General features: G+C 40.9%; 1 protein-coding gene across 1 annotated transcript in view; it reads right to left on the minus strand.

The window, feature by feature from the left end:
- CTNNA3 (catenin alpha 3) overlaps positions 1-26,472 on the minus strand; it is a 1,574,321-nt gene extending 1,547,849 nt beyond the window's left edge. Inside the window, 2 exon segments of the mRNA XM_059729874.1 lie at positions 10,520-10,639; positions 26,312-26,472. Of these exon segments, the coding sequence (XP_059585857.1) occupies positions 10,520-10,639; positions 26,312-26,350 (159 nt within the window). The 5' untranslated portion in view covers positions 26,351-26,472.
- Positions 26,473-26,914: the final 442 nt, after the last annotated feature.

Here is a 26,914-nt window from a genome sequence, read left to right on the forward strand (position 1 = left end):
CATATCTGGGTCATAAATCCAATGACAACACCTACCTATAATGCATGTTCATTTTATTGTGTTTTTTTCCCTCTGAAGATCCAATATTTTATTTCAATTATATCATATCATCTGCACTTCAAAGCATTCCATCTGACCCTTCCAAACCTATGCCTCTGCACCAAGTTCACATAAAATTAACAGTATTCTGAGCAAAATACTTCTCCAAAAATTACGTCTGAAAAAGAATTATGATTTGTAAGAAAGACAAACTGTCACTTGGTCAAGCCACTCTCTAAGCCCTAGAGAAGGGGGCCAGCAACCTACAGCCCACAGAATGGATCCAGCCCATGGAGACACTGAAGTCAGAGTGCTTTGCCTGTGCTCATGCTGGGCCCAGGCAATTTTCAGCTGCACCCACACTTCTCCCTACCCCACCCCCCCATCCCCTTCCTCTGGGTTGCAACATGGGCACAGCTTCCAGGTAGGGGAATGGGTGGTGAGAGCAGGGAGAAACAATAGCAACACAGACAATTTGCAGCTGGCCAGCCTCAGTGCAGCTCCCCACAATCTGGAGGCTGCACTGTCTCCCCAACTACCTGGCCCTGGCACAAGTGCAGGGAAAGTCCCCCCCCAACCCCCCCACACCCCTGACAAGCCACCAAGGCCATGTGGCCCACATTAGATCATAATTGGGTTGTTCCAGCCCATGTCTTGCTAAAGGATGATGGCTATCATCCTGGAGTCTCATAACTTATGTACAAGTCAAGTTGGTGCCATCACATCTTCAGAAGCTCAATGAATGTTTTTTGTGTTTGTTTGTTGTTGGGGGTTGTTTTTTGTTTGGGGGAAGGGGGCGGGGGCAGTGAATGGCTCTAATCATTCTAACAGAACCTGAGCTCAGGCCCCTGTTCAGGAAGATTCAACGGCATTTTGATGCTTTTCCTTACAAGAACATCAAGAATACACACACAGATCTTACTTTATCAAAGCCATTCGAAATTGTTCTCTTCCCCCTTCTTGGTACTGAATGTTTCCTTCTTTCAATTTTTATATCATCTGAAAATTGTACTGCTTCTCTATTCGTTTCATGTCAAGGAAACAAATTAGTCTCAATATTGAACCTTGTGAAACTGGCTCTCCACTAATCTTTTCTGTCCATCTTTCACTACTACAATTGCTCTCTCTTTCTGTACCCAAGAAATCTCCCTATTCATCATACAACTCAATCTCACAGTACTCTTACTGACTTTGAAAATTACCCATACCCTAGGCCAATACTGGATACAAGGGTGGCAGCTGTGATGAAGAGGGTACATTCCATCTGTAAATGTCACCGGGATTAGACTACTAAAATGTACTCTTGCTTCCCAAGGTGCCTCTCAGAAGGTGAAGTTATTCCAGAATGCAGCAACCCATCAGGGGACCTACAATTTTCATTGTGCATACCATAACATTGTTGCTCAGTGAAATGTCCTAGGTGCCTCTAAGAGTCATGACAGAATAGGTGCTGGGGTATTTTTGGTTTTTTGTTGTTTTTACTGGGCAAAAAAAACACCTTGATTGCTATGGGTACTGAAAAACTGTTTCTCTCGTTGGTCTTGTGATGTATTGTTCATTAATACTAAATACAAACAGTCAAAAAGCCCAAGACTGAATTGATTCAATCTCCACAAGTTAATCTAAACTGCATAGATTGTACCAATAAGCACGTGAAGAGACATTCACTTTTGATTCTGGAAATGCAGCCACATGCCTGAAGTGGTCCAGGCCAGAAGCTGGGGGGCACCAGAACATGCCTCCCTACTCAGGTGGTGCAGACCACTTGAGCAAAGGCTAGCCCACCCACCCTGAGAGGGGGAATTTGTGGGGGGCAGGGGGTGCAAAGCATCCTGGGATGCTGGGGGACTGCAAGTTAACTTGAATCTGACAGGGATCTGGGACAGAAGTTCAATAAACTGAGTTAATGAACTCATTTACGTCTGATACTACATCCATCCAAGTTTATCTTAAACTGGTTCCAGCCATTTTGAAAGCAGTTTATGTGCACTGAACTTCTGTTGTTGCAGATTTGAACTAGTTTCCAATCATTTATACTAGTTTATGTATAATTTCTGTCCCTAACCCTAGTGTTGTATGGGGTACCATTTCCTTAAACATTGTAACTTCACATGCATACATTCAGTTTCTCCTGGGAAAGTCATTGCTCTCCCAGCAGAAGCCATAAGCATACAGATGTTCAGGATTTTTCTCCCATAGCAAACATGGCCACTCTAGGTTTAAAAAAAAATAACAACAACAACCTGGGAACAACCAGGTCTAAATCACTCCCAGAAAAATTTCTCCTGACAAGTGAATGTCTCTACACATTCTCATCTAAGAGAGGACACAGCACAGTCCTCCAGCCTCTCGGGGAACTTTGTTCTCCTCTCCCCGACACGGCTCCCTAGGAGGCAGTGGGAGCATCTACACAATACACTAATTATGCAGTAGCCTGTCACAGCATGGACAGTGCTAATATGCTACTGCACAGTATTAGGCTGCCATGTATTAGTAGCATTACTAAAAAGGCATTTGCTGGTGCTACTGCACAGTAACTCTGGTTACTGTGTATTTATTTAGTACTTGGATATACAAGTACTAAATTAAATGTGCAGTAACCACTGAGCATTAATGAATGTGTAGATGTGCCCAGTGTGTTGCTCAGGCTTAACTCTACTGCTCCAGCCAAGCAGGGAGCAAAATACAGCCCCTTCACAATCCCCACATTTTGCTGCGGAGGCTTAAGCCAACCCTGAGCAGTCTGAGTCAGCCAATCAGGGCTGCTCTGTATACTGCTGCCATATCTCCAGGCAAATGGTGGGAGCCTGCAAAGAATGCCAAGATATGTGCACAGGGTCTCCCTTGCTATATAGCATCTGTATGGCAAGCCCTCTGCTCTTCAGGGTCTCAGTATCTGAATCTCTGTTCAGGCTTCTCTAGGTAAGTTGTTTGGTTTTTTTTCTCTCTATCAGAAAAACAGACCTGGGAGAATTCTCCCAGTTCATTTGAACATGTATACACAGCCTGTGTGCACTTCCCCAGACACCAGGCTCACTTTCAGTTTTGGTTCCTGCTCAGAACAATCAAATCACCAGCCCTGATTGTTGTATTAGGCTCTCTTCCTTATGGCAGTCTAATCACCTCCACTGTGAAGTCAAAGATATAACAGTTCTGCATTTCACAATTACAATTAGTGGAAGCAGTTGAGTTCAAAGTCCAGGAAAACAGTAGTCTTCAGATTCTCAACTCTGAAATATGCATCTCCACTGATCCACAAGTATTTAGGTTATTTAGGAAGACAAGCTGAGGAAATTTGTTATCTGCAGTCTGACAGACATATGAAACAAGCATTAGTTATAGTGATATGGGTGGCTAGCAGTGGATTTTTGCTGGCTAATCACTGATTGTTGCATTAGAAGGGAAATCTAGAGCTAACATAGCTTCTTCTTGTATTAACTTTATTGGTTCTTATATTTTTTCATCAACCTCTGTTCCATCAGTGATACAAGCCTTATTGCCCATCTCTGGCAAGTACGCTTTTTACCTCTTATGTGCAGGACAAACTTAATCCTAAAAAGTTAAAGGAAATAACATTTATCCTCTTTTTAAATCTTTTAAAAATGCAACTGCCCTACTGCCTAAAAAAATTGCCTTATCATAACAGCTAAGCAGGAAATGAATTTACATTGTTCACAGTGCTTGCCTACTCAGAAAAACAAACCCATTCTACTATTATTTAATCCCTTCTCACCACCTGTTTGTTTCATCTACTTGCTGGTGTGCTTTGACAACCAGGATTATAAATTCTTTGCATGGAATTATTTTTTTACTACCTTTTTGTATAGTACAAGAGAATGCATCAAAATTTGATGCAACTTCTTTCCCCACATTGAAAAGTGCCATTCATTGAAAGCCAAAATGTTTCAAAGGAAAAAAATGTATGATAAAAACTTACTTGGGAAATTTCTTGGGTTCATGATGGAAAGAAGAGATCAACCTCCCATCAGTTCAGTACACCTGGATGTGAAAGAACCAAGGTCAAGTCCCTGCTCTGACAGATTTGGATCAGGAACTTGCTGCTGATCTTTCAGGAGCCAAAAAATGAGGCATACTTAAACCATGTTCTTGCCTTCTTGCCAAATCAGCAGTGAGCAGTGGGGCTGCCAAGGCCCCTCGGCCAAATCAGGGCCCCTCAGCCAACCCTATGATTTAATTATGTCTACAGAACTAATGGCACAATATATTTTGACTATTTTCTGCCTGGCTTCTTGTGCTTTTTAAACTTTATATATCATCTAGCAAAGTAGTGCACATTCCAATAAAGTTATACAAAGTTTTTGCTTTGATTGTAAATGGAATAATAAAGGACTGGGCCCCTAACATATCAGTAAAACTTCCAATTCCTCTTTAACTGGAGAAAAATGGGTGTTGTATTGTATGCGATTATATACCACACCATTTACATCCCCCTTTTCAAAATCCTACAGCCACCCATGATACCAGATATTCTAAACAAACATGATTCTGACAGGCAGTGGAAATGACTTGTTTATAGATTCAGAAAAGATTAAAAAAAAATCATGATCTACTCTCAACTTTTCTATAAAAAGCCAGTTTCACTCAATTATTCCTGCACCTAGCCCATTAATTTGAATTAGTGTGCATCTTTCAGAAACACCCTCCAGCCTTAATTTAAAAGGCTCAAAGTGGTTATGAATCCACTACATCTTGTAGTAGGTTCTATAAATAGTTAGTCATCTTCATTGTTATAATGTAGTTCCCTTCCAGTTTAAATTTTCCTGCTTACCAGTCAGGCCCTGGGCCTTATTTATAATTCTGTCTAGTTTAAAAGAGTATTCCAGTAGTGGGTAAGTACCTCTGCTTATAGGAACTTCTAGGTCTTAATCTTCTCTGAAATGAAAAATGACTGAGTACCTAACATTTCTCATCTGAAATGCATGTGTTCCTGGCCCCAAATAATTTTAATACATCGGCTCTAAACTTGTCCCAATTTTTCAGTGTTCTTTTTAAAATGCTATCTTTAGTACTAGACACATTACAGTAATAAGTCTCCCCAAAGATATGTCCAATGTAGATAGGCGATGAGCACTTTGGGAAATAAAGTCACAGGCCCTGGTGCAGAGCACTTTGTTGGAAAGATGCATCCTTGCCTGGTAGAATCTTAAAAGATAGGTATGAACAGCTAAGAGGTTAAAAGAAAATATGCTTCTTCCCTTTCAGTATATAGAAACGCCCAGTATCAAAGCAAAGGTAAATAGTTTCTCTTGTTGGTCTTCCTTTTAAAATTGTTAACAATCTGAAAAATAAAAATGACCTACTAGCACATGAAAGTATAAGTGATATTGTTTGCTGCTTGGAAACCAAGACAAAATGGAAGACTGATTAACACAGGCCAGTACAGATGCTCAAAAAACCCAAGGAGAAATTGATCTAACCTACACAAGTTTCTTTAAGTGGCTTGGGTTAGACTGGTAGCAAACAGCACACTTGTTCACCCTTTTGTAGAGGGGCATGCAGACTTCCTGCAGTGGCTCAGGCCAGCAGGTTGGGGGCATGCCTTCATGCTGACCAGCAGGCCCTGAGGGCTCCCCAGGCTGCCAGAAACTACTGAGCACAGCCAAGCATATGGGCCACCCCTCATTGGCTGTTGGGGGCATGCTTGCCTGTGCCCAACCCCTGTAGTTCTGGGACCCTGTAGCTGCAAGCCAAAAAAGCCTTGCAGCACCCCAAGTACCCACTGGTAGTGGCTGAGCTGCAGGTCATAAGGTTGCCTCCATGCAGGCACAGTCCCTATGTTCTGCCCCCTGCCACCACAGCCTACCAAAAGTGAACTACCCACAGCGACTTGTGCTCAGGTGGTTGTGGGGGTGGCGGAGTGTGGGCGGCTGCATGTTGAGGTCTGGGTGGCAGGGTGCCTGGCTCTGGCCAGGATGTGGTCTGGTCTGGATGTGGCATGCAGGAGCCAGGATTGGGTTCCACAAGACTATGCCGAAGCATGGGGACATGAGGTTCTCCAATCTGTGTGCAGCCAGGGTCAGGCTCTATGGGGCTGTGCCCACGTGTGGGAGTTCTCCTCCATGTCAAATGCGTGCACAGTGTGGAGAGCTTTGTGATGGGGTGCAGGGGCACACAGTGTGGGGACATGGGTGCCTAGTCCCTGGGCTCATGTGAGGACTCAGCCTCCCCTTCCCCCCTCAACCCACCTGCCTCTAGCTGACAGATGGCCGGAGGCAGGGCTTGGGGGAGGGTCTGGGCTGACTGGGCTCTGGGAGAGCTCAGGGGCAAGACCCACTGGGCACTTGGCTGGAACAGCTGAGCATGGGTAAAGTGCTAGCTCACTTCCCTGCAAGGGAAGGGTTGCAAAGGAGGCTGGAACACCAGAGGACAATGATCTAACTTGAATCGAAAGGGGACCTGGTACAGAAGTTTGACTCACTGATTTAACCTAAATAAATTAGAATTGAATGCACATTGAACCAGGACCATCTTAGACCAGGTTTTGCCATTTTTAGACCAGTCTACACGTGCCAAACTTCTGTATGCTTACAGGTTTAGATCAATTTCCAATTACGTAGACCAGTTTGTGTGTAATGTCTGTACCTGGCCACAGCTGCTCCACCTTATGAAAGTATTTCCAAGTCAAAATGTAATTTGCTGCCTTTACTGTAAGTGTATCTGCTGTAATGATTAAAGTTTTATCTAAAATCATTTTTAAATGTTTCTGTAGATAGGAATGGTCAGGACATGATCTTATGAAGAACTAAAAATTTCACACTTAAATAATTCAGCATAAATTAAAAGTATTTCACTACATATTAGCCTGAGGGCACACAACCACAATCAAATAAATAACATCTAAATTAAAATGTTGTTGTGGTGGTTTTGGGGAGAAGGCGTGGGGGGGGGGAAGAAAGGGAAGGTTTTTAAAGATCTGTTGTCAGCTGTTATGTTACAGTATTGCTGAAGACATCTAAGCAAAACCAAAACTTCCTTTGAATGTGAGCCAACAGTGCTTACAGGCATATTAAAGGCACTGCTAACATTTAAAATTATTGCCATAGCTCAAGTTCTTTCAGTCTGATAAGTATTAAAATTCAATGTGACATATGCATATGTATTTATTACAACCACAGATTGTCTTATACTCCCATTATCAGAAATGGTCTTTTGACAAAATTGCCTTAAACTCATCATCGGTAGTCTTCTAGCTAGTCAGAAGTTAACTAACAGGAACAGTCTCACAGAAAAAGGTGGTGAATGGTCACCTTGTGACATTAGGCAAAAATTTCAAGACATTCCACAGTAGCACTTAAAGCCTCATCTTGAAGCACAGGCTGCTGAATACATGAGAGACTGCAGGCGCTATAATTAGAGTGACTCCCAGGAGCTGCTCTAATTAAAAAGTGTCCCCATCCCCACCCCAGAGTACATATAAAGATGTCCTTTGTGTCAACAATTTAAGAAGTTTGGTCAATGTTTATTAAGAGTCGGTCCCAATGTCATTGGAAAGAAGTCAGTTGTTTACCATCTGTCCTAAAAACTTTGTACCACAAGTTTAGGTCCCCTATAGTATTCTCACTCCTCAAAAATATACTATTATATATACACTATACTAGTAAATATACACTATTCTATATAGATACTTTACATATTTATGTATATGCCTACACACATGCAGAGATAAACCAACTAACAGCTCAATGCAAAAGTAACATGCATCAGGGCATTTTTACATGTCCTGCAAGACAGGGCACAGGTACTTTAATTAAGGAGCTGGGTTAATTAAAACTGCCTGTGCATCATGTGTATCAGCATCCCCACACTGAAAAGATGACAGTAGGGAGCTTTGAATTAAAGGTCAAACATGTTTTATTCCAAAGCACCCCCCATCACCATTTTTTCACTACAGAGACACGTGGTGATGAGGATACACGTGATGCAGAAGGCTGCCAGAGCACATCAATTTCCATGTTCAGTTAATCAGATCTGCTGCAATGCACTGGATTTTGAATGCGTCAGAGCAGGCTCTGCAAACGTGTATAGGACACCCCTTTGTAAAAGCCCTTTTGTGTTATTTTACCAGTAGATTAATCTTCCTGATTAATTCCCAAATAGGCAACAATGAATCAGCGTTTAACCAACAGGGTTACAAGCACTGTCTTGCACATCATTTTTCTCAATGGTTTTAGCTGTTAGCAGTTAGATAGAGGCCTAAACCAGAAAGCCAGATGCAAACAGTCCTTAACCCTGAAGTAGTTCAGATTCTAACCAGGTCTGAACTTTGCTGTTTGGGCTAATTTTCTTGGGGCAACCTTTCACAATAAATTGTTCAGTTTTCAGCGCAGAAAGTAGCCTGAAGCACACTCTGGGAGACCAATAAGCTATTCAAAGCTCTCAGTTTGCAGATTCTCCTGAAAATTCTACCAAGAGCTATACTGCACTGACTGCTGCAACCAAGTGAAGCAGCAGCTTAAAAGATGAGCACAGAGAACAAGGGGCAGTGAAAAGGTGCAGCACATTGAAGTCTCCAGCTTTTTGTATGTTCAGTTTCAGCCCTTCCCTAATTTACTTTTTTAAACCTGAATTAGCACCATATGCAAAAGAATATACATGTGAGGAAGTACATAAAGCATGGATCTTCTATGTAGTGAGCTTCTTCAACTGAAAGCAGGGGGAAAAAACAATCACTTTATGGTTTTATATGCTTATAATAGAGGGAAGAAGCATTATAAGGAGAATGTACTACACTTGGCAATACAGTTAACTGTATAAAAGAGAGAAGGATGGGTTACTGGGGAGGCACTTCTACAGAAGACAATGAGACAAGGATGTCATGACATGACATTCAAAATGTTTTGAGAATCCAAACCAGAGAGATGAGGGTCAGGGTAGATGGAAGAGGGCAAAAATCTCTCAGGAAGCGCAGGAGTAAGCCCCCGCCAGTTTAAAAAAAAATAAAAACACAAAAACCCAACAACACACACACACACACACACACACACACACACAAAATAACTGAGCTGTTTAAAAGTGAACTGAGGAATCTGACTGAAATCTATTCAGAGTCTACCAGCGAAGCATTTGTTACTTGAAATTAAAAAAAGGTACTTTGCAAGGCAAAGGCAGATAATACCAACAAAAGTGGAGTTCTCTGAAGAGTGACTGCTGAATTGCTACCTTCTCACTGAGATAAGCTTTCCAAGCCATTAGAGACAACATTTATTACATTCAACATAATTATGAGATGACATAATGCAGACACATTAGAAGCTAAAGCTACCATTGATCACTACCTGAAACACTGCCTTATAGTTACTAAGGAGCCCTATGTCAAAGGACATAAAAGGCCATGCCATATTATGACAATCAAAAGAAAAAAGCTCCCATCACCAGAATGAAGCTCACTAATGCAACTTGCTCCCAGCCCTCCATAACACAAGGCCAAGTTACTCATGTGTTCAAGTATTCATTCTCCCTGAGCCAAATCCCAAGATTCAAACACTATAATCAATTACCTACTACATAAACAGAACTGAAAGGGATTTGCCCCAAAACAAGTGAAGAAATGTTTAACAATATTGACACCTAGTGGCAAAATTTTAAGCAACTGAAGTAAAATAAAGCCATGGTCTTTATGCTACCAATATGTTTTTTTAAGTTTATCACTTTTCAAGTGAGCTTTAAGACTAGGAAGCCCATTCTGAAAATGGGCCAAAATTGATGTTTCTAAGCAAGTTATAAAAAAGTTACAGAAAATAGCTTCCTATGAAAATTATGTTAAGTATGTTTGACTTTGAACCTGCAACCACACACAGTGCTTAGTATCATTAAACATTGGAATAGTCCAATTTAAGTCCTTTGAAGACAAATCTAGTAAGCTTTTTAAAAAAAAATTGGAATTTTGAATTTAAAATGTGTTTAGTATTTATGTGCACCTGTCAAATACACCAAATGCTTGATCCCCTTAACTTCCCTGGGTACAAGTCAGGATAGTCAGAATACAAAATGTTAATACCAAATATACCCCACTCAGCTTTTTCAAATGCTCCCAAACTATGGATTCTCAGCATAAACACACTTTTTCACATGGGCAGATGGAAGATAAAAATAACTGTAGCAGCTCAGAGACATTCTACAGAACCATGCCTTTCCTGTAGTTCCCTTTTAAGAACCTTATTTTGATGAGTAGTCACAGTGGCTTTGTCAGACAACAATCGTGGAGAATAATCTACATGTTTTGTTGAGCCTGAGTTGCAAATAAACCCTACTTTTTCCCCTATACCCTTTTGTAAGTGGATGAAATGTATACTGACATCTAACACTACGAAATCCAAGTTCATTTGCATTTAACAATGTAAAATCAGTTTTGGTTGATATCGCATGATCTGTTGCCAACAGACAAAAAGTGTCACTTAACCAGATCTCCAATCTCTAACCATAGATTCTGTGCCCTCCCACTTCACCTCTGTGTTCTTACCTGTTGACGTTTGTAAACCAAATAATCTAGATTTTCCAGGTCTTTCCCCAGCTTCTGGTAGGTTTTCTGTAGTTCAGATTTGCTGCGCACATTTCTTAGAGACTCAAATGTTCTTTGAAACTGTGACAGTAGAGAAACAGATGTTATCATTCATGGAGATGTTATCTTAATAGCTCTGTTACCTAGGGATCATTTTAAACATTAACAAGGGCTCTGTTATCTGTCATTTCTTTACGAATACATTGCTACAACTCTTGAAACCTCCAATCTGCTTTGAAATTTTGGATGTTATGAGATAGAGGTGCTCTATGTTTACAGATGTAGAGTTTTAGATGTACTATATTTACCCAAATTCAAGACAAATTTGAATTTAAGATGACCTTCCAGTAACTACAATATTTATTTGAATATAAGATGACCTCACCAATAATTTAATTCCATATATGGAAAATCTTTAAATGTGTTATAGTTTTCCAAGTATAGAATCTAATTATTGGAGGTTTGCCTTGAATTTGTTCCCCTCCTGCTACTACAGAAGGGAAAATAAATGGGGGAGGGTAGAAAATCAACTGGCCCCCTTGCCCTCTGCCCCTTCAACTTCTTCCCCCTGCAGTCCCTTCCTCCGCTCCTTACTGTCAGACCCCACTCTCCCTGAGCACATGGAAGTGAAGAGCAAATGTGAAAACACTGACTTTGAAATAAACATACATGTAGTAACTTACATATAGAAATATTATTACACATACGCATAGACTTAGGTGATCCAGGATAGATGCAGTTTATCTTTTTTGAAACTGCTGCAAGTTTTAGAACAGGTGCTCCATAAACACACTTTTAAGCAGCACTTTTGTACCTACTTATATATAGCAAAAACTTGGTGTTTGTTTTTTTTAACATCATGTCTCAGACCAAATTAACCAAAAATCAATTCCAAATTATATTAAATGAGCAGAACTCAATCATTCAAGTCTGTGTGGCAGTACCACTGGCAAGTATCCTACCTCCCAGACTCTTCAGCCTGGGATTTTAGATACTATCAAATCCATGGCAAGCATCATAGGCCGTTTACTTTGGTTTAATTCTCCCTAAATTGAAGCAATGGGTTTTTAATAACACTGCTACAAATTTAACTGGCGTAAACCTGTGTCATGTACACAAGGGTTGGGCCCAATCCTTACCTGCCTCTGCAGCAGTGATGGGGAGGGGAGAGCGAGCTGCTGGCAGGCTAAGTGGTCCCTGAGCTGTGGGGACGGGGGGGGGGGAAGCGGTGAGCCTGATTTTTCCCCCCCCCACTTTAGTAGAGCCTGCCTGCACAGCCCCTGAGCTGCACGGGGCCCGGTGCTTTCCTCCAGTGCTGTAAGGTAGCAAACTAAAACACCTCTGACATGTTTTACTTTGATACATCCCGAAGTCATTTAACATGCAATACATCACTGACTGTAAACAGCAGTGCTATTAAAGCAGTGCAAAAGGGCATTTAAGCTGCTTTAAAGGCCAATTTTGAGGCATGTACAAGCCCCCATATATGCAAGCCCTGGAGGCCTTGGGGTTCAGATACCTCTTAGTCTTGCTTGTCCCTAGCCAAAAGACCATAGGAGCAAGCTAGAGAAAACAAGCCATATATGGGCAATCCCCCATTGCCATGAATTGTGTAGCCAAGATCCTCCTATTGGGAGGCTATAGTAAACTGTCTCAGGGGTGCCCGCCCACAGTGCAGTTGACAGGCCTCCACCCTCAACTGCACCAAGTCATTCACCACTGGGAAGAATGGTATTTCCCTTGCCAGGTACATAAAACCACTGGGCTGAAACCATCATCATGGTATCTCCCCTACAAATTATGCATGATACTTGCCCAAAGCAAAAAGGCTAGTGATTTACCATATAGTTCATTGGGCTGGGTCCTAGTAGTGTCAACAATGTTTAAAGTCATGGTAACCCCACAGTTCAGCACTATTTGGTATGTGTGTGTAATCAAGATAGCCCCCACAAAGGATCTATGTGCTAATTAGCCTCTCAGTAATTCTGCAATGCATGGTGGTCTAAGAGATACAGTGATTAGGACACTGCTATCTTCCTACACAGGAGGCTTGAAATGGATGTAATATAGTTTGCAGCAATTGAAAATAGGTGATGTTGTGGTCACTCCTCAGACCATGATTATTAGGGGTGTGCAAAGCAGGCCCTATTCAATTCAGCCTGAATCAAGGACAGTGGTTCAATTCGCTGATTTAGATCACTGTCCCTGATTCAATTAGGCCTAATCTGAAGATTAAATACTGATTTGGAGAATCAACAATTCGGAAATAGACACAGCTTTAAATGTTTTTTCTGCATACCTCGAGGTACCAGCGTGGCTCATGAACACTGCAATGCTGGGACAGATGAAGCATCCTACAGGAGTGTGGGGGGACACCCCTCCACCATATGCTTGGCAGTGAACCAGGGAGTGGCCGAGAAGTACTTCTAATCCACTTCCGGGTCTGCCGGGGAGCACTCTGTGCCTGCCCCCAGTGTCCCTCTGGCCCAGCAATCAGCGGCAGGGGAACCCCAGGTGCCTCCCAGATCCAAGAGGCACCAGTCACCGAGCCAGGGGGATGCCGGGGCAGGGCCGGGGGGCAGTGCACTCTCCGGTGGACTCAGAAGTGGATCAGAAGCACTTTCTGGGTCTGCTGCCGAGCACACTGGGGAGCCCCCCATGCTCCTGAGGGATCCACCCCAGCAACATAGCATTCATGAGCCACCTGCTACCTAGAAGTATATAGAAAAAAAAGTTTAAAAGTTGTATCCATGTCCAAATCACCGAATCTTTCTGAATCTCTCCAAATTAATTTGGAGAGGTTCTGATTTGATTCAGAGAGATTAAAGGGTCCTGCAATTTTATTTGGATTCAGATTCGGCTGCCGAATTGGTCCAAATCTCCGCCAAACCAAATCAGGGACTGAAGCTTCGCACAGTCCTAATGATTATGGTTCCATCTACCTAAAATTTTGACAGAGCTGAAGTTATGGCATGGACAATTTATTCTTTTTCCCTTTTATCCTAAGCAATTTTCCCACCCCTTAACAATAACTGTCAAAAATCTTCATATATTTTCAATGTGGTCTTTCATTTTCCTGTTAAAGGCTCTGCTTCACTGTCACAGAAGTCTCAGTTAACTGTTGCAATCAAATTAATTCACAATATTGGTGATGGCTAGTACAATAGAAATGTTCTGTAGCTTCATAAAAGTCTGTCTAATTTTACCTTGGGTTATGATTCTTTGTGCTCGCAATAAGTAGCATCTACACAGTGTCCTCATAAAACTATAGCAATAATGAAGTTCTAATTTGTTTTGATCCAAGGTTTGGTTTACACTCATCCCTAATTTGAAACATGACTGCTGTGTCACAGAACTTAGTAGAGTCCATATTGTTGAAAAGTGACTGTTAATTTTGAGAACATGAGTATCATAAGCAGATGATATGCTGTCTAGTCTTAGTGGGACTCCCTTGACAAAAATGGTGGTAACAACATGGGAAGTAAGACTCATCTGTAAAACCACCAGCTGTTGACTAGATAGGATGTCACAGAAATCCAAGATGATTTTGAATCAAGGTATATCAGACATTTAAACAGTAGGGGCATAACATTATCCAACACTAGAGCTGTACCAAGCAAGTCTGGATTTGAAAAAAAATATTCCAGAGTATTAGGACAGCTCCATCTGGGAAAACACAGTTTTTTTTAGAACAGATGTCTTTACCAACTGTAACGTCCCACTGGAAAATGAAATACGCATTTGTTTCAGCACCTTCAGTTGCTGCATAGATGCCAGATGCAGACTGTAAGATAAAGTTACTTGAGGAATAGTCTGCAGGGTTATGTTTGTCAGGACTATACATCACTGTAGTCACAAATTTGTAGTTCCAGTATCTTCCAACACTCAGACTGGACTGGGAAAGTGAAAGGAAACATTGTTAACCCTGGATAAGCAAGCCCTAGCAATGGTAACAGTAACACAGCAGCCATATAAGGAGAAACAGAAGCACAAACTGCCAAAATACAGTAAAACTTCTGTTTCAGTTTGTGAATAATGTTGTTTGTCTAGTCACAGAGGTTTGCTGGTATATGCCCGGAAATCAAGCTGAGTCATGACAGGGACAAGATCAGTTGGACTATGATAGACATTTAATCTGTTGTAATTTTATATGCCTGGTTCAGATTCAGGGCCAACGCAACCAGAGAGATAGAAAAGACCACCTGTTACTGTAACATATAGAGTAATAATTCTTCCCCAGTTTGTCTAGGGCAGCAAAAGCCTGAGAGGCCATTGTTGTTCAGAATATTGATATTATCACTTTTCACTGTATTGGAATATTTTATTTACTCATGAAATACATTTTTAAAAATCTATGGATGAATATTAGTTGAATTAAGGATAAGAAGCAAATATAATCTCCATTCCAACAAAAGAAGGTAGTTCATTAAGAAAAACTTACAGTTTTAATAAGCTGCATCTTCAAAAGACTAAATTATACTAAATGTACTATTTTAAATCACTGTGGGAGATTCGAGAGCATCATTAAAAAGCTTTCTACATTCTAACTACTGAACACACATTTATGTGGGGAAAATGGTTACTCTCATGATACTTTGTTGTAATAGAATAAGCTCAGATTTATTTAGGTTTATGGAAAATGGGTTGCAGTCTCCTCGGTTCAGAAAATATCAGATTACATTATTCTCATTTTAAAAGGACTGAAAACATATTTTGATGATAAGTGGATGCTATTATGTTTTGTAAGCATTTCTTCATTTCTGCTTCCTAAAGCAAAGGTAAGTTATTAAGTTGTTTTTTTTCTGGCTCATGATGATTTGTACTCATTTGAGGGACAAATAAATTGTTGACTGAATGAACTATGATAGATTATACTAATTACTAACTTATAAACTACTAAAGGAAACTGAATTTAAGGTCATTTTACCAAACTAAAAATTGGCCACCTAAAAATGAAGGTTCACAGAAGGAAATTTCACAGAATATAACTATCATATTATTTTCACTGGACTCTTGAAGATGATGTTCAAGATTAACTACTGATTGAGTATTGTTACAGTGTTAGGAAAAAACTTGCTAATGAGGGACCTATATAATGCATTAGGAACATTTTTTGTGATGCATCCTGATCTCTGATTGAGACCTCTAGGGACTGCCACACTATCAATAATAACCTGATGAATTTACTGTCTATTTTGTTTTTACTTACCTTAATCCAATTTTCAAGTTTTTTAAAGTATTTTTCTATCCCTCCATTCCTGAAAATAAGACTAGCATCTCTAACTCAACTGTTCTGCTTGCTTCTGACATACTCCTTAGTAATGTATCCCAAATATTCTCTCTTTTATCAAATAGTTTTGTCTAAGGGTATGTTTATACCCTGTGCCCAGCACTCCCAAGGAGATCATTCTTGAGCATGTTCCACCCACCCATTCCTGCTCTCCATGCACCAAACCCAGAAATGAGGGGGCAAAGCCATGCAGAGGGGAAGGGAGGCTCCTCCAATTACCTCTCAAGCATGCCTATGCCAGTAGCAGAAAGCAGTCCCTAAATCAGCTTTACTGCCTCATTTTTGGGGCATGGGTTTAGTGAGAGTAGGAGGGAGTGGGCAAGGCATGCTTGAGAGCAGTCCTTGCAGGAGCACCAAATAAGTGGTGTAAACATACGCTCAGCTTCCCATTTACCACCTTTCTACTTTGAGATTTGCCTTGCAGTTATTTAATTCTATTCCTATGTGTAAAAGCTATTGCCATTATTTTTATAAATTATTTTGTCATAATAAAAGCATTTATTGAGTGACCTCAAAAACCTCCTCTTTCCTGTTTAAAATAAATCCAAATCCTTTAATATTTTCTCATATCTGGATGTGTAAACACTTGCCCAGAACTCAGAACCCACCTGTCTCAGGGCAAGTTTGTGTTCATTATCACTCCAGATTTGTGCGCCTCAGAGAATGCAATTCATTTTTCTCTTACTCACGCACACTCTACCCACAAAGCTGCTTTGGGTCTTGGTCGGGGTCCAAGAAGTTCTTCCTTAATTTTTTCTTCTTCAGAAAGAAACTGTTTTTCTCCTTTCCACTGGGCTTCTGGTAAACCCCCTTTCCTCATAAGGTGTTACAGGGTTGTTCCCTTCCTGCTTTTTTGAATGCACTGTATTGTGGCTTGCTACCTCTCCACATTTTACAAGTGTTCTCTAGATAGGTCTGTGCCACCTCTGTCACAGCAGAAGTCAAATGTTTCTTCTTCAGTGGCTCCCACACAGTATGTGGAGAGACAAATGCCTCATAATTCCTCCTGCAGTAGCTATGGATACCTGTTGCCTAGCACCAGTTTGATAGGATAAAAAAGTCATTATTAGGTCATATCTCAGTGTTTCTAGGAAATCCAAGGTTTGTAAAGTCTTGACATGAGCTAGAATTATGGGACAATTCTTAGTTGTGGTGACACTATAACAGCACTCTCATCCTACAGTACAGAGGATGGACACTTTAAATGCCTGGTTTCCAAGTAATCATTTAGAATCTGCATTATCTTTTCACAATATACAGAAATAAAGTCTACCACCAAAATTATGGAAGAGGAAATAGTTACTCAGTCACATGAATAACTCATATCTGTCTTCCCTAAGGCATGTACTGACCTAAGTAGTAGTAGTGAGAATTCAATTCTGTTGGCTGGCTGGTAAATAAAGATCTATTTGAATTGAAGGGAAACAGGACAATACTTGCTGCATCTACACATGCTTTAATGCTATTGCACATTAAAACACATATGTAGGCATACCCTGTATCTCCTTTGCAACTCTCTCAAGTGTCTTCATTTTGAGAGTCCTCCCTTGTCATGGGTTTAACCTGGAATGCATTAGTTTTTTCTATTGACTTCAATTATTTTCAGTGGGCTTTGAGATCAGAACCTATAGTCTGAAAAGTACCTACATTCATGTTTAACATTGGATTTTTGAGATTACTTTCCATCAATACAAAATATCAAAATGGTGCCACAAAAAATACACATCTCTGTAATGCACTGTAACACAACAGGGTATGTAAGTGCCCAAAGTAGCATGTTACCTCATTCTTCTCTGACTAACAAAAGGGAGGACCAAAAGAATGAGGAAAAGAAGCAGAGTGCTCTGCCCAAAGAAACCCAATTTGACATGTTGCTTCTTACTTCTAACCATTGTCATTCCTCTTTTCCTGACAACCAAGTTTTAAATAATTCCAAGTTAGTATTTTATCAAGATTACTGGGTCTACTGATGAGTTTTTGAAAAATATATAGACCTAAACAGTAAATCTGAAAACATGACAATGAGAAACAAAGGAAGATACAATATGCTAGAACAGCAGAATCTGAAATAGATTAGAGGAAAGACGTGCTGTCAGGATTCTTTGAATAAAATTTTCAGCACTTGTTACCTTTCTTGTTTCTCTTTTCTGATCAATAAATTCAAGTAATTCTATCATTCTATTAATTCACTTAATTAAACAATATTGAGCATCACTTCTAAAGTGAATGAGGCTGAAAATGTACCACTGACTCAAAGGACTTGATTCATAGGGCAGAATTTAGTCTAACCAAAATGTTCACAATAGTGATTCAGTAGTTAAACGCGGAGATTTTGGACTCTAAAACAGAGCATAAATTAGAGAGACAGATGCATATCAATTTACCTCTGCCCCCATCCTTTGAAAAAAACCAAAAAAACCCCTCAAATCTATATTCTGTTGTTTAAGGAGGCAGACTTTTATGTGAGCTGCATTATATGGATGTGATGAAATATACTTTCCTCTGTCATACCACATTGTTTTCAGTAATTAATTTGGTTCTTAAATCTCAGCAATGAATCTGTCACCACTGAATTTGTCATAATTATGAGCAGCTAAAAGCAGTATTATACCATCAGAGTCTAATCAGTAATTGAGTCTCTGCTGATCTTGTAATATGTATTACCGGTATTTGATATCTAGTAGAGAACTTAGGGTCATGGAAAAGCCTGAAACTCTTCTCCTCCATCTTAGGCAGTTTCAATAAAGTTGATTGCTTACTGAAGTCAAGTATTTTTCTAATTCACCTAATTACTCTTAATAGTATTGAAAATTGTGCTGGTGAAAATTTTTTGCCAAAAAAATTCATATTCTAATTAACTGAAACAATTCATGACAAATAATAACTTTAAAATATGTATGCACTGTAATAGAATTAAAGTTTCATTTCAACCTTTTTTTTAAGGAATGATTTTTTTTCTTTTAAAACTAATGCTTGCCTTTGAAATTTACTTTTTTTTTTTTTTTAAGGCTAAAACCCCAAAGCTAAACTAAACAGTTGGATCAAACTATTTATGTCAAACAAGATGTTTAGTTAACTCTATAACAAGTTTTTCAGCCTTTTGTTTTGTTGGGAGGAGTAGAAAGTTATCATTTTAGGTCAATCTGGAGCAAAATTAAATTTTATTTTTCTGTCAGCCAGAAATAAAAAAATTCTTATTTGCAGCACAGCTGTAAACACACTTCTACATGTTAATTGTTTATTCGAGTAAATTCAGAATGATATAAGTGATAGTGTGACAGGAGTTCTGACAGCTAATCATATTATTATTATTTCTGATTTACTTTGTATCCAATAACTTTATAGTAAAATTAAAGTTTAACAAACCAGCCTGCTTTTCTGCCAGTACAATAAGTGGAGAAAGCCTACCTGTAAGATCCAATTTTACCAGAGAGAAACTAGCTTTAAAGTGTTTCACAGGGTGGTAATAAACCCAGTTCTACTGAGTGATCAATACTATTAACTTTCAAAAACACTTCAATTTATGCATTTTAAAAATAACTCTTATCTATGTATGCCATATATTATAATTCATGCAGTACAATAAATATGTAATTTGGAATTGATAAATACTCTGCAAACTCTTTCATTTTGCTGGCTCGTTTTCTTTCATTTTTATGTATGTAACAAAATCTCTTCCTTGGTCAGCATTTTCATTTCATTCATTGTGTAATGAATTTCATTAATTCATAGTCTTTAAGAGTAATTTTGATTCAATGATCAAAAGGTCTTGATTTTAGTTTATGAAAAGTACAAAAGCTCAGAGCCATGGAAATGAAAGGTAAAGATTTTTTTCATCTCCTCTCAGATGATAAATGACAGATGTACAGTTTAGATTCTCATGTGGAACAGGACAGTATTTTAGTGCTATCCATAGTTTAGAAGAGATTCAAAAGAATATTTTAAAGGCATATTTTAAAAGTACTGTGTTTTTAAATGATTTGCACTAGTAAATATTCACCATATTGAAACTGATACAGCAAAGACAAGGTCTGCTTTCCATACTGCAGAAACCATGGGGAACTTTCTAGACCTGGTCCACATTAAGGAAAACTGAAATTTCCAAAGAGGGTTTGTGAAAATCGTTTTGAATACCCAATCCCGTGCTGCCTTGGTCCATGTGGCTGGTGTTGGGCACTGTGTGGGGTCATGTGACCTCTGGAGGAGTCCTTGATCACATCAGGGAAAACCCCAAAACTCGCCTGTTGCAACTTTGAATGGATCCTCAGTGGTGGGGTCCCCCATTGATGACTCCTCAGGATCAGTTACATTTCCTGGCAAATATTCATGTGGCTCCACCTCCCCTATACCCCATCTATATGCCAACCTCTGGTCTTCACTGATCCCTGCTCCTCACACTTCCTGGATTTTGATGTACTGCCTGGCCGCTGGGCTCCAGGGGTGGCTGGGTACCCAATTCTCCTGGATGTAATGTCGACAGCCTGCCGACTGTTTTTCAGGCCCTGGGGGCAGCTCCCGTCCTTGGAGCATTAACCACACCCCATCCAAATAAAAAAGAAAAAACTGATCCAAAGAAAAAAAAATGACAAAAGGACACGGCACTTTAAAATGGCAAAAAGGACACAAAGAAAAGAAAGCTGAAAAAGCGGGGCAGGGTTTGGCTAACCAGCCCTTCCACCCCCACAGCCCCAGTGCCTGTAGCTTAATTCATCCCTTGATGCTGCTTCAGGTCTCTGCCCTCATTGGGGTCCTCCTTCGCTCCTCCTGGAGCTGGGTCCGCCACTGCACACCAGTGCTGCCTGCGGCCAGTGTGGAGAGCTCACTCAGCCCCGGCTGCCTCCACCACTCTCCCCTTCTCTGCACTGATGCTGGCTTTTATCCTGGCCAGGCAGCACTCATTAATGAAGTCATTTGCCTGTGCCAGCTCCAGCTGGAGATGAGCATGGCTGATGAACCATGCGGGCGTTTCCTCCCAGTGCAGCCCATCCTGCATTTGGCAGCCTAAAATGGGTAAGTGACCCCTGATTTTGTGGTTTTTCAAGTGGGGTTGGGTTGCCCCTGTCCTGAGTTCCCCCACAAGGAAGGTTTCCTGCTCCCCAGTGGCTGTCCGCCTGGGACAGGGTTCTAAAATATAAAAAGGAAACTTAAAGATTTTGAAAAGAGTAAAATCAGGATTAATTAGGAACTCTTAACTGTAATTGAATCTGTCTCAGGTTGATAGTGGCCAAAAATTGTTATTGCACAATGGCTGGTCACTGGCATATTTTAAAACTATTTGGTATTTTCAATCCATTTCTTAATTAATAAATATATATCAACACGAAAGGACACTATTATAACTGATACCATTGTTGCCACGCTCAGACAGGCCAGGGACTGAATTGACATGGAGAATTTACTTCTTCCCTCCAGGACAAAAGGCATGGCTTCAGTGGCAGATTCAGAGCAGGTGGAGTGGTATAGCCACATTGCCATTTCAGACTGCACCATGGGAGCAGTGACTGGGGACTTCCTGAAGTAAGAATCACCCACTTCCACCCAAAGCTGCTCTTGCCCTATTGCAGGCAGGCTGTGCAGCGGCAATAACAGCAGCAGGCAGGTTCCTTCTCTCCTTTTGGTCTCCCCAGAAGACCACTGCTGCCACTGTTCCCAGCTGAGCCTGGCTCCCCACATGGCCCAAGCACAAGTGGGGAAGGAGCAGCTCTGCAACTCTCTCCACCCTGGGTCAGCCAGGGACAGCAGCAGCAATGGGCAGGCATGGGGTGGTGGCGAGATGGGAGGAGAGGTGTGCAAGGGACATGCCACTGAGTACTGAGTGGAGAGTACAGAGCATTGCAGATAATCTTGTACTGCAAGTTGTGTTCAATAAAATTAATAGAGGAATTCAGTCTACAGTGGGAGCAATCTGGTGCTTTTCATGAAAACTGCATTTAAACAATGGAGCAGAAGAGAAGAAAATTTAAGTGAAGTCTTTATAAAGAATTCAGAATTTCTGAACAATCCTCTACATTATTTTGTGATTAAAATGATTATTAGCTCTTACTTTCCAATGAAAAAAGTGACTCAAAGTCATTAGAAATATTGGATCTATACTCTAGAATACTGCCCAATTTTAGTAATTTCGTACCTTAAACATATTAGCAGTGCCTTTAGGACTATGAATTATTTATTTATATAAAAATGTAATAAAGTATTGATGAAAAATGTCAGAAATAGGTCATTTTCCAAATTTCTTTTACAACTGACAAATTACATATTTACACTGTAAGAATTTCTATACCAGAGAACACCAATGATCCTTCTAGCCCAGTAGTATAACTGAAGGGGGGCAGCCAGGGCAGCAGCCCCAGGCACTAACTTTTGTGGGGCAGGAAGAGGCCACTGCAACAGCTGGTACTGCTGTGTACACTGTCACTGCCCAAGGCATGGAGCTATCCTGTTATGTCTTGGATCTATCCTATATTGTGTCCAAAAATTGCCAATGATGGATACTTCAAAGGAGTCATTAAAATACCCTTTATTGTAAGACAGTGTTCTAGAATTCCTTCCAAAGCTCTCATGAAATCTGATTCCCTTGCTTCCACTGAGTTCCCACTAACTCTACAAATAATCCCACTAAAACCAGGGACTATTCAATGCAAGCCAGACTATCACAGTCTGGCCTTTGGTGATCTGTTTGTTCCTGGACACATCACAATAAGTAGATTCTGGCATTTCTGTCAGTTTATTGATTGTAAACTGAAGATGCTAGAAATAAAGAAACAAACTAGTTTCTGCTTAAAGATATAAACTGACCAGAAGTAAAATACCTGCAGGAAAATATCTGAAAACTATATTCAGCCTACAAAATCTGTTTAACAGAGATGTGATACTGGCATCTGCAATCATGCAATTCAAAAAAAGAAAAAAAGTTATTTATATAGAACATTAGGATTAAAACAGATAATGAGCTGAAGTAGAAACAATTAATGTTGTTTATCTAATAGGGAAGTATTTTGACATTAGGATCCACAGGAGTATGTAACAATTTGCATAACAGCAGCCTAAATCAGTAAGCATTTTAAGATGATGTTAAATAGAAGGAAACAGAAATATAAGGCTCTCCATTCATGATTCAAGGGGCTGAAAAGGGCCCCCCATCCATAACCTGGTACTATGGTGAATATTATTGAAGTACCTTCCGTCATAACCCAGTGATTTTGGTGCCTCGGCACTATGGAGTTTTCTTGTCACATGAGAGCCTCTTGCACAGCGAGGGTTTTTGCTGCATAAAGAACCCGCGTGCAGGAGAGAGTTCCCGCCAATTTGCAGCTGTCTTTGCAGGATGCATTTTCCCTTTGCAGCACAGAAATGCACGGTGCAAAGAGTTCCCGCCATTCGGATGTAAATTTGTGTCCCGCTATTGGCTAGTGCTAAATTATTCACACGTGGCAGCCGGTAATTGGCTTGCTGGCCGTTTAAAAATTAGCGCGACTTCCGCCCAAGTCGAAGAGCTTTGAGCAAGCTGCAGAGTGCCTCGAAAGAGATCCGACTTGCCGCTAGCTGATCGATAGACTGATCACCTATCGATCCTTCTTCCCGTCGCCGAACGCAATCCCAGACATACCCTTTTCCCGCCGGCTTGAGTTACGGACGGATTTACTGGCTTTGGCCTCGCCAGCTGGAGCAACTCACATTGTTGTCCAGATGACCGAACTGTTTCCATCGCAGCCACCCGCGACATAAGTAAAGTTTTTTACAACCATTAAGCCTTGTCAGCCTCTCCATTCACCAGCCCACCCTGACAAACGAGCAGTTTCTAAATCACCTCGAGTCGGCTCAGCCTGGCCGAGACACCTTCTACATTTGTTTACCACAGAAAATTGCCATTAAAAAATGTTTTCCTCTTTAAGTGTGTGCCTATACTGGTGTCACAAACCGGGGTGGTATTATAACCCCAGAATGCCTTTCAGCTCCACACCTCTCTCTACTATACTGCTGTCTGTCCTCTAAGAACAAACTAAGATTTGCTTCTGCACTAATTTCTTAGGAGGAACTAAGGTTCACTGGACTATCTCAATCTAGGATTTACAGCTCCAGCAGAAAGATTATTGCCAGTTTATGGGTCATGCCCTTATCATTTTGCATAAAGTATTATAGCTCCTTGCCCCACACAAGCATGACAAGCCTTCACTCATCAATTGCTCTGAAATCATGTTTACCACAGACAATCAGTAAGATATAAGAAATAGCAAAAAGATTTGTTACACAAGCAAGAAAAATCATATAAATGGAAATCATAGGTTGAACAGACAGAAATAGGAGAAAATAATCATAAGAGCTAGATTAGGATCTTACTCTCCACTTTTCACCAAAATAGTTTCTCCCTGACTAGAGTTGTGTCTCCTGAATCTTCTCTTGCTAGAGAATTCCTGCAAGCAGCTTCTCAGCTTGTATTATCTGACTTCTGCCAGCAGAAGAACTAAGGCCCCTGGCAGACATTATAATTAAGATGCAATTAACCCATTTGTTGATCTATAAATAGTAACCCTCCCACATATTTGTGGGATTAATTGTTCACCAAACAGGAAACGACCCACAAAAATATTCCACAAAAGGTGTGTAACAGTTTTGTGGCTGGTTTTCATCATGCCTCACAATGATTGTGAGGCAGGGTAACAACAGCTGGCTCAAGATTCCTGTGCAGTCTTGGAGCTGGGACCAACAATCAGCTCATTGTCATTCCCAGCCCTAGGATCACTCAGATTCAGCTGGGTTGTGAGCACCTGGCTTCCAGCTTGCTGGCACAGGAGAAGGCTGGTAAGTGTGACATGGAAAGAGGCACAATTATTGGGATCAGGGATCAGATCCCATCACACCATTGAATGAATGTGTGCTAGGAGCCTGAGACACTCAAAGGCTCAAAGAACCCAAGACAACCATTTGCCTCACTTCTTAACTTTACCTACTCATCTACTCTATTTACTAAAATCCAAGACAAAACTTCTTTACTCATTAAAGTTTTATCTTAGATTCAAGTACAAGTTAGAAGCAGGCAACTGCTGCACCTGGGCTCTTGCTCTGGCCATGACGCAGGCTCAGAGTAGAAGACAGAGCTGCAGTCAGAGCTCCCCACCACCACTTAGCCTCAGTCACAGCTCCAGCTCTGGCCCGACTCTGGTCTGGGAGATGGTGAGTTGTTGTTCTGGCCCCTGCCCAATTGTGCAGCAGAAACAACAGTGGTGGAACCTCTGACTCAAGCCCTGGTTCCAACTCCACCCCGGCCAGGGCCAGGGCCAGAGTTGGAGCTACCACCACTGCAACAGCCACTGTATGCTTAGGGAGGGGCCAGAACAACCATGTACTCTATGTCCAGGACCAGAGCCAGAGCTGGAGCCATGACAGTAAGCAGCAACAAGGAGCAGGCAGCGGGGGTAGGGGGGGCGGCGGGCGGCACATGCCAGGGGAGGCAAACACCAGAGGGTACAGGCATAGTGGGGACAGGTAACAGAAGGGGCAGATGGGAGGGGAGCAAGTAGGAGGGGGGGTAGGCCTCAAGGGATTCAGGCACTATGGGGGGGGGACACAGGTGCTGGGGGGCTCAGATATAGAGGGCCAGGTGGGAGAGAGAGCAAGTGGAGGGAAACAGGCAATGAGGGCAAGTGGCAGGGGGCAAAAGCAAGGTAGGTGCAGGTGCCAGAGGGTGCAGGAAGGAGGCGGGGCAAGGAATAGGAAGGGACAGGTAACAGAATGCAAAGGGCAGGAGTCAGGTCAATTGACTCCTCTGCTGCTTATCCTCCCACTGCTACATAAAGACATTACGGACCCTGAAGTGCAATAGACCTAAAGAACTCAGGCTACAATTGCTTCTGCACTCATCCTGAAAGGAAACAGACATATGTTATTTATTTGACCTTCAAAATAACAATACACGTACTGATTTCTCACATATACCATGAGAAAAATCAGAAGTGTGTTAATCAGATACATTAAAAAAGAGATACATTTAAGACCTCTCTGTGGATATTCTGGCAAAAGAATTCTCTCAGATCTAATAGTAATCAATTACTGGAAACAATGGCACTTTTATAGTAACTCACTCTATAAGCACAATGTCTCCCATAAGAAACTTGGAAAGATAAAATAATGAAAGTAAATGTCTATATTTCCTCTAAATTCGCTGTATCAAATATATTCAATTAACAGGTAGAAATCTGATTTTTCTCTCCTTCCTACAGATTTGACTTAAAACGTGGACTGCATTTGATCTCATGCACTTTTACCCATTAGAGACTAATTTAATTCTCCCATATTAGTAACTGTAATAGCTCCAAATGCTACCTGGAATAAAACTTATTTTTATACTTTTTAAGTTATTGAAAGCACATGTGACCTGTGACATAAGTGAGGATGGTGTACTGAGTCAATAAATGCAGACACTTCTCTGACAATAGGCATACTGAGTTAGCTCAAGTCCTACTTACCAGTGTTAAATGTTGCAACAGGTAGGCAACGTCAGTCATGTCTGCCAGAATAAGTAGTCTAGTAACAGCAGTCAAAAGGGAATGTGCTGCTTGAACAACAGCCTCCCTTTTAGGTAGATAACAAGGATCATTAGTAAATTCTTCTGCTGATGCCCTTAAAGTTTTGCCTGTAAAATAAAGCCACAATTTCTATTAGGATACATTCCAAAACTATAGAGATATTAGGAAAAACAATTCAAGTTGCATCAACTATTTTCTATATTGGAAGTGCGGACAGTTGAATTGGAATGTTGGTAATGCCTTAAAAAGATCATCTGGCCCAGATCATGCTCTGTCTTCTCAGTTTTCAGGGGCACATCCTCCTTATTCCACAGCACAGCACAGTAAACCAAATAGTGAGAGAAAGAGACAATCCCCAGTTGAGTTCCCTTGTAGCCCAGGGGGAACAAACAGAGCCCATAGATTATGAATTCTAAATAAATCTCTTCTGCTCCCTGATGCTTATAATTCTGTGCATTTCATAGTCCTTGCTATTGACCAATGCTTCATGCGCTCATCATGAGAATGAAGAAATTATCACTTCATCCACTCGATTTTAACTGG

This window comes from Alligator mississippiensis, chromosome 6, assembly GCF_030867095.1.
Source record: "Alligator mississippiensis isolate rAllMis1 chromosome 6, rAllMis1, whole genome shotgun sequence".
Lineage (NCBI taxonomy): Eukaryota > Metazoa > Chordata > Crocodylia > Alligatoridae > Alligator > Alligator mississippiensis.